At 38.9% G+C, this 13,831-nt stretch overlaps 1 protein-coding gene across 13 annotated transcripts in view; it reads left to right on the top strand.

The window, feature by feature from the left end:
- The window catches only part of Chd9 (chromodomain helicase DNA binding protein 9), a 236,684-nt gene that overhangs the window by 198,200 nt on the left and 24,653 nt on the right, over window positions 1–13,831 (top strand). For all 13 annotated transcript variants that reach the window (XM_052729717.1, XM_052729720.1, XM_052729722.1 and 10 more), the window contains 3 exons: window positions 1,125–1,167; window positions 3,842–4,061; window positions 9,894–10,096. In XM_052729717.1, the coding sequence (XP_052585677.1) occupies window positions 1,125–1,167; window positions 3,842–4,061; window positions 9,894–10,096 (466 nt within the window). The remainder of the gene's footprint in view (window positions 1–1,124; window positions 1,168–3,841; window positions 4,062–9,893; window positions 10,097–13,831) is intronic.

Genomic DNA, 13,831 nt, shown 5'->3' with positions numbered 1-13,831 from the left:
AGAAAGCATAGACATATGCTTTCTTCAGATGCCAAGGATACTTTTCCCAAGAAAAGTCTTACTATAGACATTCTTCAAGAAAGCCTTTCTAGGAGGAAGTTGATAGGAAATGCAGCTTATATAGCAGAAGCTGGGCTCTGGAAGAGCCTGTGGTGGAGCTGTGCAGTAGAGGATTTCCCCAGTAGGAGGAAGTAAAAGGTCTGCCTTTTTTCCTGCAGTATCTGTCTAGTTCATTCTACTGACAGACATTAACATCATATTGACCATCAGAGGAAAAACAAAAGCTGAGAGACAGGATAGCATGCTAGTACCTTCCATCTGCCTAGCAGACATTCTAAATGGAACAAATGGCTATCATACAGAAGGAGCACTGTGTAAAGCGGATGTCAATTGAAAAGACATGAATCCTTGGGATTAGTAAAGTGAAATCTATATCCTGATGAAGCTGTAGACACTTCAAGGTAAAGTCAAGGTAAAGGCAACCAGAGCAGAAAAGGCTTGCCTGCAGTGAGGAGTTGCCATGCTTCTTACTGCATGCAGCCTGTTCCACACAGTGGAAATGAGTGATTTTTGGAATCAACTGCAGAAGCCCCAATCCAAGACAGAGCTGGGATACTCAGTTGAAATGAAAAGTTGAATCTACATACAAATAGTCCAAGTCCAAGCTAAAGAAGAGATTTGCAGTTTGGCAACTAGGACAGTGAATATGTGTATCTTTGAGATGATGCGCAGAATGTGAAAAGCAGCTCACCAGTAAACCTCAGGCAGCTCAGGACCAAAGGAGGTCAGAGGAGGAGAAACTCATTCTGAAGGATTCATAGAAAAGGAAGTCATTTTAGTAAGTAGTGACTGATTTTAAAGTGTCAGAGGAAACAGAGGAATGTAATTGTGAGAACTAAGCCAAGAAGCCAAGTTGTATTTTGTTTTTGCTAAGTGGATTGTTACCAATTCTTTTGTGGGCTGAGGGTATAGTATTAGCTCAGTAAGTTCTGGGTTAAATCATAGCTCAGGTTGTAAAAACAAAAAACAATGTGTTGAAAGCGAGGTCTCTATTATAAAAAAGTTTGCCTCTTTTTTTTCATCTTGATTCAGTTACTTTGTGACAAAGTCTGTCTTTTTTAAAGGATGACGTTTCCTCACCTGGAGATCTCGTCATAGCAGATGGAGGTAGGTTGCACTTTTTCACTTAGTAGTATAATTTCACATCCTCATGAACTATGAGATCAACAAATCACAGTTTTGAATTTCTAATTTGTGTGAGTAATATTGAATACTGTTGTGCTTGTTATAGAAACTGTTAGTTGACTGGGAATTTAATAGTACTGTTAGTTTTTGCAAATCCTTAGCTCTGAATCCTTAGACGAGACACTTTGACTGTGGCATGGTTATTAAACTTATATGTGAGATTAAATCTTTAAATATTAATACAATAATAATGTATTTAATTTATTAGTTTCATGTGTACATTAGGGAAAAGCCTTATTATTCAGTGTCTACAAAGCTAGCTGAGCAAGGTTTGCTTTCACTGTTATTTTGTTTTGTTTTTGGTGTTTCACTAGGTTTTTGGGTTTGGTTTTTTGGGGGTGGTATTTATTTGAGTTCTTAGAGAGGATCTCATGTAGCCAAGACTGGCCTTGAACTCCTCATCTTCCAGGTAGGATTATAGGTGTGTGACACCAGGCCCAACATTCCTTTTACCAGTTTCTAATACTAAAACCAGAAACACATTGTTGCTGAAGTCCACTCATCCCCATCTGGTACCCAGAGGAACAGTGTGCCTTCCCCTCTGAATAGTACAGCTAGGCTGGGGAAGCTGTCCAGTGTGCATTAGCATAGCTTATGGTACATATAGTTACAGTACTACACCTTAGAAATAGATTGTGCACTTTGTTTTGTTTTTGTTAGTGCTAGGGATCAAATCCCGAGCCTTACACTAGGGATGCTCTAAGTGATCTACCACTGAGCTACATGATCAGCTCTAAGTCTTGAATGAATTAAAATTTAAAAACTGTATCTTGTCATGGTGATTTTTTTTTTAATTGTTTTGTTTGGGACATTGCCGGGGTTGGTTAGGGGATAGACAAGATCGCTTATAGCCCAGACTGACTTTGAGCTTACTATGTAACTAAAGATGATTCTGAGTATCTAATCTTCCCAGGTGCTGGGATTGCATATACATTTCATCATTCCTAGTTTCATACAGTGCTGGGGATAGAACCCAGAGCATTATGCATTTTAGGCTGTAGTAGTACTATTTCACCAGGACCGCCAGCCCACGAATAATGATTCAGAGACTTAATAATTATGAAAGCTTGGCCTTAGCTTAGGCTTGTTCCTAACAGTTCTTAAAACTTAATAACTCATACTTTTTCATCTACGTTCTCCCACGTGGCTCATTACCTCATCTCCGTACTGCCCATCCTGCTTCTGCATCTGACTGGCGACTGGGCCTTTGTTCTTCCCAGGGTTTTCTCTCTGCCTGGAAGTCCCACCTATACTCTCCTGCTTAGCTATTGGCTGTTAGCTTTTTATTACACCAATCAGAGCAATCCATCTTCACATGGTGTACAAATATCCCACAGCACTAGGCAAGCAATCTTCCAGCTGAGCTACATTCTAAGTCTTCATAATGAATTTTTAAAATGTATATTTGAATACAGTGTTTTTCTACCTAATGACTTTAAAACTGCTTTGATTGTAAATTGATATAAATTCAATAAAAAAAAGTTCATATTCACTTGGCTTACAATGTTCAGCATCCCATTGATTTCTGTTTGGCTTTTTTTCTTTTCTTTTTTAAATTTATTTATTTTTATTTTATGTTCATTGGTGTTTTGCCTGCCTGTGTGTCTGTGTGAGGGTGTCGGAACCCCTGGACTGGAGTTACAGACAGTCTTTTGCTGCCATGTGGGTGCTGGAAATTGAACCCAGGTCCTCTGGAAGAACAGCAAGTGTTCTTAACCACTGAGCCATCTTTCCAGCCTCCATTGTTTGTTTATTTGGTTTTGGGAGTTTTTTGAGATAGGGTTTCTCTGTGTTGAGTTTCTCTGGCTTTCCTGGAACTCACTTTATAGACCAGGCTGGCCTCTAACTCACAGAGATCCCCCTGCCTCTGCCTCCCAAATGCTGGGATTAAAGGCATGCGCCACCACTGTCCCACTATTTGGCTTTTAATTTATTTAAGTCATTGAATATTTGCAAGACAGTATGACTTTTAGACCTGGAATTCCGAGAGTTGTATTTTCTGTGCAGAAAAAATTCAAACAGGTAACATCATGGCTCCACTTCTGTCATATTCTTCTTTCTTTGAGCAATTCTTAAAGTTTATTGTAATGCTTTGTTGTTGTTGGTTTTTTTGGTTTGTTTGTTTGTTTTGTTTTGTTTTTCGAGACAGGGTTTCTCTGTATAGTTTTGCTGCCTGTTCTGGATCTCACTCTGTAGACCAGGCTGGCCTTGAACTCACAGAGATCCACCTGCCTCTGCCTCCCAAGTGCTGGGATTAAAGGCGTGCACCACCACCACCCAGCTGTAATGTTTTTTAAAAGTATAAACTTTTTTTTCTTTTGATTCAGGGTCACACTTTGTGACCCTGGATGTCCTGAAACTCACTCTGTAGACCAGGCTGGCCTCAAATTCAGGGATCTGACTGTCTGCCTCCTGAGTGCTGGGATTAAAGGTGCCCAGCAACTCTTTTTTTTTTAATGATGTAAGATTTGGTTGGTTTACTTCACATAATCAGATTAAAGAAAAAATTATAAGTATAAAGTTTTCAACTTTTGTGAGTTTCATCCAATATCTGCGTAGGTTTTATTGTTATTGATACTAGTTTCTTTAACTATAGATGGTCAGTTGATGGAAGGGGATAAAGTGTATTGGCCAACTCCGTCAGCTCTGACTACACGGTTGAGACGGCTCATCACTGCATACCAGCGAACTAATAAAAACAGACACATCCAGCAAATACAGCCAAGTTTCTCAGTGCCTGCCAGTGTAATGCAGCCTGTTTATGAAGAAGCCACTCTTAACCCTAAGATGGCCGCCAAGATAGAAAGACAGCAGAGGTAAGACAAGAACACTAAGTTTTAATATACAGTGTCTGTAAGTTTGTTCATTCTGAAGATTATGAAGTTGTTGGATTATCATTCTAATTTTCCAAAGCAAAAGACTTACATACGTATATGTATATACTCATACATTTGTAGTCTTTTCATTTTTACTAACATTGAAAAATTTAAGAAATGAAGGCATAGATAAAATTTATTCTTAGAATTTTAAATTATCAATAGATCCAAAGATTAAATTATATTAAGTAGAGCTTTGTCTATTTTATTTTACATTAAAACATTTATAAAATTTAAGAGTGGGAGCTGGAGAATTGGCTCAGAGTTTAAGAGCACTGGCTGATCTTCCAGAGATCCTGAGTTCAATTCCTAGCAACTACATGGTGGCTCACAACCATCTGTAATGAGATTTGGTGCCCTCTACATGCCGGAACACTGTATAAATAATAAATAAATAAATCTTTTTTTTTAAATTTAAAAATGGATAGAAAGCAAATCTACCTCTACTTTATAAAAGGGTAAAGTGTTGGAACTATTGTTGTTGAGGAGAAAACATTGTAAGAAATGTTAAGACAGGGAGCTTGCTGTGGTGGCACAGGCCTTTAATTCCAGCACTCTGGAGGCCGAGGCAAGTGGATCTCTGTGAATTGGAGTGAGTTCCAGGATATCTAGGGCTATGTAGAGAGACCCTGTCTCCAAACAAAACAGAACAAGACAGGGAAGAGTCTCAACCACAAGTTCTAACTTCTTTTCTTAAAATATGTTTTCAAGATTTATTATTCATTTATTTTTATCTGTATGAGTAGTTTGCCTACATGTACATATGTGTATGTGCCTGGTGCCTAAGGAGGTCGGTCAGAAGGAAGACTTGGATGCCCTGGATCTAGGATTACAAATGGTTGTGAGCTTTCATATGGATGTAGGGAGCCATTCTCCAAACTGCTGAGCCATCACTCCAGCCCCATGAAATTTGGAAAATAAATAAATAAATATTTGTGTGCGTGTGTGTGCTCATGTGGAGACTGGGGTCAACCTAGGCTCCTGTTCCTCAGGACACTGTCTACCTTGTTTTGAGTCTAGCTCTAGCCAGGAAGCCCCAGACATCCACACATCCCTGTCTTTCTTTCTTTTTTTGTTTTTCTTGTTTTTGTTATTTTAATTATGTATATGTATGTGGGGTTGGGTATATGTACATGAATGCAAGTGCCCACAGAGGACAGAGGTGTCAGATTCCACTGGAGCTGGGGTTACAAGCTGTGTAAGTCACCTGATGTGGGTGCTGGGAATCGAACTCAGGTCCTCAGGAAGTGCAGTAATGTGCTCTTAACCACTGAGCCATCTCCATTCCTGTCTTTCTAATGCCAGTATTACGAGCCTGCACCACTTCACCAGGGTTTTTTTAACATGGGTTCTGGGGATCAAACTCAGGCCCTGTGCTTGTAAGCTAAGCACTTTATTTGCTGATCTATCTCATGAGCCCCAAAAGCTTTAACACCTTAAATACGATAAAAATAAATGGAAAAGAACAGAGTCTATCAGTAACCGGGGCTCTTTGTTAAATCTGGGTCTTGAATTTTCTGTTAAGGTCTGTTATTTTGTTGAATTTGCAGCACATTCATCTGAAAGTTTCGGTGATGTGGAACCCAGTATGTTAGCTATCCATGTTAAAATGACAGAATCCTGCGACTTCTGTCAGCATCTCCTTGTAGCCAGCAGGTGTTGCACAGCAATCAGCTCTACAGTGTCTGTAAACAGGGTCCGGTTTTAGTATTTTTTTACTCTTACAATTCTGATTAGGTAGTTCTTCTCCTTCGTGAGCTGTTGCTTGGACTCTAAAATTGGTGGGGAATCAAAAGTAGCCTTGCTTGTGTGGCTGGCAGCTAGTGTCAGCTTAGAGTTCACATTCTAAGGAGGGCTCTTCCAAGTGGCTAAGGCTGATGTTGCGCATTATTATTATTGTTGTTGTTTTCTTCTTCATCATCATCTTCTGTAATTTTTAAATGATTTAAAAAATAATAGAAGTTCATTATAGATGTTTTTTTTAAAAAAAATACAGAAAATTGGGCTGGAGAGATTGCTCAGTGGTTAAGAGCTTTGTGAGCCATGAGTTGTCTGTCACTCCAGCTCCAAGTGTTCTGATATGCTCTAACCTCCTCCTCCTTCAAGCACACACACACACACATACACACACACACACACACACACACACACACACACACACGTACAAATAAGTAATAGTTTAAAATTTTTTAAATGGTTATAAAATACAGAAAACTAAAGAAACACAAATACATAATTATTGTTTGCATTTGGTCTTGTTACTTCTCTTAGCCTGCTTTCATGAAATCAAATGCACCTCCACTAGGGAACGTATGATCTTTTGTTTCACCGTGAATGTGCAATTACACTTGAGTCAAGCTTTCTTACTCCAAAGAGAATGAAACACTTGTGTTTGAGGAAGGTGAAGTTGTGGTGTAGAAAGAACATGTGTCTTAGAAATGATCAAAGTTGAGTTCTCATTGTATTTCAAATTTTCTGTCTTCTTTACTCAAAACTACTCCCCAGGAAGTCTCCAAGTTATAAAAGCATTTATCAAAATGTTCAATTTTGGCCTGGTGTGGTGACACTCTCCTTTAATCCCTGCACTTGGGAGGCAGAGTAGGTGGATCTCGGTGAGTCTGAGGCCAGCCTGGTCTATACAATGAGTTCCAGGTTAGCCAGGAGAACATAGAGAGACCTCATAAAAAATGTTGGTTTTTGTGCACATGTGTGTGTGTGTGTGTGTGTGTGTGTGTGTGTGTGTGTGTGTGTGTGTGTGTGTGTATGTGTGTGTGTGTGTGTGTGTGTGTGTATAGAGGCCAGAGGTTCCTGTTGGTTGTCTTCCTCAGTCCTTCTGGCCTTATATATTTCTCACTTGAACCCAGAGCTTGCCTTTTGGCTAGTATAGGTAACTAGTTTGCTCCAGGTGTTCTGATCTCCGCTTCCTGAGCATTGTAATTATAGTGGACTATATAGCAAGCACTTTACACACTGAAAGTTTCAGTAGCTGTTTAACTGCCTGTTGCACAGAAATTCTATAATTTACAGAACCACTCCTCTATCAGCAGCTACTAAGTTGATTTCTTTTTTACTGTTGTGTACAGCACCTCAGTGAAAGTCATATACATATTTTTAATTATATCTTAATAGCTAAACAATGATTATAGTTTATAAATAAGACTCATCTTTGAAAAATGTGTAATAAGCTCTGTCTGTTGGCAAGGTATATAATAAACTGTTGATTGACTTAGGTATTGAGGTTGCAGATTTCTTAGTCTATTCTCATCAGTTACAAAATGTCATTCTCCCACTTTCCTGTGCTCAAAACTGTCACAGAATCAGCCTAAACTAGACTTAAGGGAAGAGAAGCAGATTCCATCTTTATGGATAAAGAATTATAGTCACTGTTAATGTACTCTGTCCCCTCCCTGTAGTCTATTAGATGTGTATTAATTTTCCTAAAACAATAGGATTTTTTTTATGACTCTTGATGTCTTTTATTTTGCATAGGTATAAAATGTTATGTCGTGAAGTCTAAGTTCAAAGGTCCCTACAGTTAGGGTTTTCTTGTTTTTAAGGAGTTATTATTATTTTTTAAAGATTTTCTTGTCATTAATTTTGTGGGTGTGTAAATATGAATGCCTTAAGAAGCGAGAGGTGTTGATCCCCTTGGAGCTAGAGTAAAGACATGAGCCAGCTAATGTGGGTTCTGGGAGTCAAACTTGAGTCCTCTGGAAATGTAGTGTGTGCTCTTAACAACTATGCCATCTGTATAGCCCCTGTTACTATTTTTTTTTATGTGTATGGGTGTTTTACCTGCATGTATTTCTGTGCACCATGTGAACGCAGTGCACATTTAGGCCCGAAGAGGGCATCAAATCCTCTGGAATTGGAGTTACAGATGGTTGTGCATCAAGTATATGATGTGAATGGAAGCTGTGTTCTCCGTGAAAGCAGTTGGTGCTTTTAACAGTTGAGCCATCTCTCCAGCCCCTCTTCTTTTATGTTTTACTTTGCATTTCTAACTTTACTACAATTTCCTCAGCTGAGAATACCCTAATTAGTTTTAGTCCCCCAATTTATGTTGTCTCTTACCTGAAATATCCTTTTTCTCGTCCACTAGTCTATAACACAGCTCGTCTCTTGGAGATAAGCACATGGCCCATGTGGTTTGGTTTTCAGGTTAGATCATAGCATTTTCTCCTTTTCCTATGCCCATAGAGCACTTACTGTGCCATTACCAGGATAGTACACAAGATATTGTTGTGACATATATTTTTCTAGATCTTGTTCTATGTTGCAGTGTTTGTGATGATAATCACTGTCATTTTTTATTGCTTATTTATGTCCCGAATAATGTTTTAACACACCCTTCATTTTCCAGTATATTCTTTGTACCCAAGTCTATAATTCATGACTTAATTAGTTTCTCAGGCTGTATTTTGCGTCATAGTTAACATTAAGCTTTTTTTTTTTTAATGTGTATGAGTGCTTTGCTTTCATATATGTATGTTCACCATGTGTGTGTCTGGTGTCTACAGAGGTCAGAAGGGAGCATCAGATCCCTTGGGACTGAAATTACAGATGATTGTACCATGTAGATGCTGGGAACTAAACCCAGGAACTCTGAAAGAGCAACAAGTACTCTTTAACTGTTGAGTCATCTATCCAGCTCCCCACATTAATCTTCTTAATGGAACTTTTTACATGGGTTCTGCAAACTGAACTCAGGTTGATGGACTATGATCATTAATGTATGACTGTGATAAAAATGAGCCATTAACATTTTACAATGAATTAAGCTTTTCCAGTGTTTTTCTTGTACACAATGATTCAGTGAGCAAAGCAAGGAAATTAGTGTGTAAATGGATACTATAGTATGGAGATCTGTGACTGCAATGAAAACATACCCTCTCTCAGTATCAGAAGCACTTTTATAATTAGACCTCATCTCTTTTTTGCTCTATTCTCGATATAAGTTGTATCGTTGTCAATTTGGAATACTTATCAGCCCCCCCCACCCCGCCCCGAAGTGCAGAATGCTCCTTTTGCTTACACTGTGCCTCCCTCCACCCAAACTGTAGCCTTGTCTCATCTTACTCTCCAGTGTGCCACTCGCCCGTGATGCGTTTATGGTTCTTTTTACATTATTTTGTGTGTGTGTGTGTGTGGGGGGGTGGTGGTGGTGATGGTGGTAGTGGTCTGATGTGTATGTTTGTGTGTATGCATAACTCATGTGTAGGCATCAGAGAACAGTTTGCAAGAGTCTCTTCTCACGTTCTACCTTCTGTGTCCTAGGGATCAAACTCAGGTCAGCATACTTAGCAGCAAGCACTGTTTTGTCCACTGAGCCATCTTGCTGGCACATTGATGCTTTTCTTGATCATCACTCAAGTCTCAATGGATACTTCTATCTTCTCTGCCCTTCTGAAATTCTTTCTTTATAACTCATGCAATAATAAATAGTATTTCATATTGCAGATGTGTCTAAAAATACTTTGTCATTTTATTTAAGAACAGGGTCATATAATTTGTCTTCCATGTATGCTTTCTCATTTGGTAAATATGTAAAAGCAATGTCTGAAGGAGCAGAGCAGTATATATCAATTGAGTTATGAATGGATAAGTCAACTAGAATTTTAAAATTATTTTCAAGGCTAAAATCTGGATTTAACCCTGTAAAGTATTAGGTACTACAGATGTTTTAAGTCTGTGTTACAGTCGTTATTTTCACCATTAATAAATATTTTAGTGATGTGTGTATATTTTTTTCCTTAATCTGGTTCAATATAGATGGACAAGGAGAGAAGAAGCTGACTTTTATAGAGTTGTGTCTACATTTGGAGTAGTTTTTGACCCTGACAGAGGCCAATTTGATTGGACAAAATTCAGAGCTATGGCTAGGCTCCACAAGAAAACTGATAACAGTTTGGAGAAGTATTTGTATGCGTTCATGTCCATGTGTCGGAGGGTGTGTCGTCTTCCTTCCAAAGAAGGTATGTATGGGTTTTCCCTGTATAATCAAAGAAACAAAATTATCAATATTTAGAAATTTCTAAGTTTTTAGAACTGTAAATTATGCTGAAAGACCCTTGTTCCCTGAACCTGTTACTATAATGAGATAAAGAGACTAAAGATACACAACAAATTTTAAGAAAAACCTTGTTTAATCCTAGCACTAGATAGGCAGAGGCAGGTGGATCTTTGAGTTCAAGGCCAACATGGCCTACACAGTAAGTTCCAGGCCAGCCAGGGCTATATAGAAAGGTCCTGTCTCAAACAAAAACAAAAATAAATGAATAACTTGTGCTATGTCAGGAAAACACTGTTTCCTTGTAGTCATCCACTACCTCTAGCTCTTACCGTCTTTCCAGTCCCTCTCAGTTGTAATAGCACATATAAGACCTAGGCAATCTCAAGGCCAAACTCCAACATGGAGAGGGGAAATGGGCAGGATGTCCCATCGCTAGCTAAGGAGCTTTGGACAATTTAGAGTTTTCTTTAAGGATGTAGCCCCTGATAGGTCTTCCATGTGCCAGTGACTGGGCACACATCTAAGCATAAGGGCAGTACAAACTGTATTTGATGGGCTTTAGATAAAATAGGACACAAAATTGAATGGGTATGGAAGCAAGTGTAGATTTGGGAGAATTTTGAGTGAATATGATCATGACACATTGTATGATATTCTCAAAATGAATAAAAATGGGAAAATAACCTATGTTTAACAATAGCTTTATGATAAAGAGAAGGGGAAAGTTAAAGGATTTTGTAAACAGAAATAACATATTTTGAGTCCCTCATAAAAACTGTGAAAGGGATTATATACTAAATAATTTGCAGAGAATGAGGTCCCTGTTTTTAAAACACGTTAAAGAATTTTGGTAGGATCGTCAGAAAAGATGACAAGTGAGCTAAGTGACTGCAGATAAGATACTATTCTGGGATGATGTCTTCTGGGAAGCCCAGAGAAAGCACCTGTTGCCATTGTGTGAGCACTTCCTTTCAGCAGGAACTGCTGTATGCAGGCCTCCTGTGCTTTCGTTTGTTTGTTGTGTTCATAGGAGCCCAATATGTGTGGGAGTTGCTTTTCTCCTTCCACCAAGTGTGTTCGTTGGGATTAAGCTTGTGTTATCAGGCTTGTTAACAAGCACTCTTACCACTGAGCTATGTTGACAGCCCCTCACTTACTGTCGTCATCACTCTGTGTGTGTGTGTGTGTGTGTGTGTGTGTGTGTGTTGTTTTATTTTGAGACAGGCTCTCACTGTGTAACCTTGGATGGCCTGGAACTTACTTTATAGAGCTTGAACTCCTGGAGACCCATCTGCCTCTGCCTCCCCGGCGCAGGGATTGAAGGCATGTATCCACCCTACCCCGCTGGCCATTCTTTTTGTTTTTTTAGACAGGGTTTCTCTCTGTAACAGTCTTGACTGTCCTGGAACTTGCTCTGTAGACCAGGCTGGCCTCGAACTCACAGAGATCAGCCTGCCTCTGCCTCCCAAGTGTTGGGATTAAAGGCATGTGTCACCACCGCCTGGCTCAACCCTCCATTCTTTAGTGATTATGATTGCTAACTGCTAAATCCAATAGTCATTTATTTATTTCACAGTAAAAGCATAAGTAGCTTACTAAAACTCCTGAAATTCCACGTGGGTTTCTGTTTTTACTTTTATTTCCTAACAGATTTATTGTCAATTTGGCAAAAAATATAGCAAATCTCTTGATTATCCAGTGTCAGGAAATCCAGGGTAGTTTCGGTCTTCTTTACTTCTATGGCTAACACAGTGTTAGTACTAAATAAATAGTTATTATTCTGTGTTCTTCAGGAAATAATGACAAGGAAAACAAATTGCACATATTGAGCACCGATACAGCTTAGCCTCCTAGATATGCTAGCTGAGTCCTTGGATACAGACTAATTGAATTTTACCAGGTTTTTTTTTTTTTTAAACACATGTACATTTTAGGGGTTTGATGGTCGTTTTCAGACAGGGTCGCACTATGTAACAGCCTGGCTGGCCTTGAACCGACTTGCAGTCCAGACTTTTCTTGACTCAGTCCTCTTACCTCTTCTCCCAGGGCCAGGATTATAGACATCACTACCACACTTGTCCTCTACAGATGTCCGTTTGTTTTCTAGGACACCTATGTGGTACTTGAGTGTTCCGGTTGTTCCTCATCATAATATAGACCTTAATATCTTTGAAAGTATCATCTGTCATTTTGAGTTTTCATATGATTGGATTGAGTGTGTTCATTTTGGCAAGAGTACCACAAAACAATGTTGTGTCACTCTTTTTTTACTTTTTTTGAATCAAAATCTCAGTATATAGACCATGCCAGCCTCCATCTCACAGAGATCCTCCTGCCTCTGCCTCCCCAGTGCTGGGATTGAAGCTGTGTGTCACCACACCCACTTTGTCATGTCTTTTGTATAATGTGTTAATAGTGTTATGAGGTTTGTGCTGCCAGAACAGTACTCATTTGAATCATTTGGTCAAGGTCATTTCTGATGTATTTTTTCTACTTTATCTTTTCCCATGTAAGTAACAAATAACTTATTTCTGCTCAGACTTTCAAAAATCTATTGGGGGGCTGGAGAGATGACTCAGTGGTTGAGAGCACTAGCTGCTCTTGCAGAGGACCTGGGTTTGATGTCCAGCACCCACATGGCATCCAACAATTGTCAGTAACTCCAGTTCCAGGAAGTCTACCTCTTCAATCTCCTATGACAACAAGAACGCACATGGTTACACACATGTGCATGCAGGCAAAAAAATCCACACACATAAAATAAAAATAAATAAATCCATTGGTTTTAGTGCCTGCTATATATTCAGTCTTGTGTGCAATAGTTTTTCTGTGTAGTCCCACTGCAAGGAAGAATGCTTCTTCATCTGGACTCATGTATAGGATATAACCTATAAACTATAAACCCAACACTTTATATTATTATCATCATCATCATCATCATCATCATTATTATTATTGTTATTATAAACCCAACAATTTTGCTCAAATTTATTTACTTTTATTTATTTGTTTGTTTGTTTTTGGTTTCTCAAGACAAGGTCTCTCTGTGTAGCCCTATAGGTTGATTCCTGCATTATTGTAATAAGACATTTTTAAAAGTGATTTCCGCCGGGCGGTGGTGGCGCACGCCTTTAATCCCAGCACTCGGGAGGCAGAGCCAGGCGGATCTCTGTGAGTTCGAGGCCAGCCTGGACTACCAAGTGAGTTCCAGGAAAGGCGCAAAGCTACACAGAGAAACCCTGTCTCGAAAAACCAAAAAAAAAAAAAAAAGTGATTTCCAAGAGCCATTAACCAGATTCACAAAGACAGGACTTCATCAAAACAAATGTACTGTGAGCTAATGCTGAAGCTGAACTCCCTGTCCCTGGTACCTTGTGTGATGTTTGAATGATAGATGATGTTTCCCTCAAACATTAAAAAATCCCATTGTGGTAGCACACACAGGAGGCAGAGGCAGGTGGAGTTTGAGTTTGATTCTAGCCTAGTCTACATAGTGAATTCCAGGACAGCCAGGGATATGTAGAGAGACACTGTCTCAGAAAAACAAACAAACAAAATTTCTTTGTAACCTAAGTTATCTTACACACTATGAGATATGCCAGTTTCCATTTGTTTATTGGATATCACTGAATCGTTGAAGTTGTGTTCATAAGTAAGCTTAGAGAATTTTTTCTTTTCCTTTCTTTCTTTCATTTTT

This window comes from Peromyscus californicus, unplaced genomic scaffold (genome assembly GCF_007827085.1).
Source record: "Peromyscus californicus insignis strain IS unplaced genomic scaffold, ASM782708v3 Scaffold_8__1_contigs__length_139910024, whole genome shotgun sequence".
Lineage (NCBI taxonomy): Eukaryota > Metazoa > Chordata > Mammalia > Rodentia > Cricetidae > Peromyscus > Peromyscus californicus.
The sequence above is the reverse complement of the archived record's forward strand: the minus strand, read 5'-3'. Positions and strand labels throughout refer to the sequence as shown.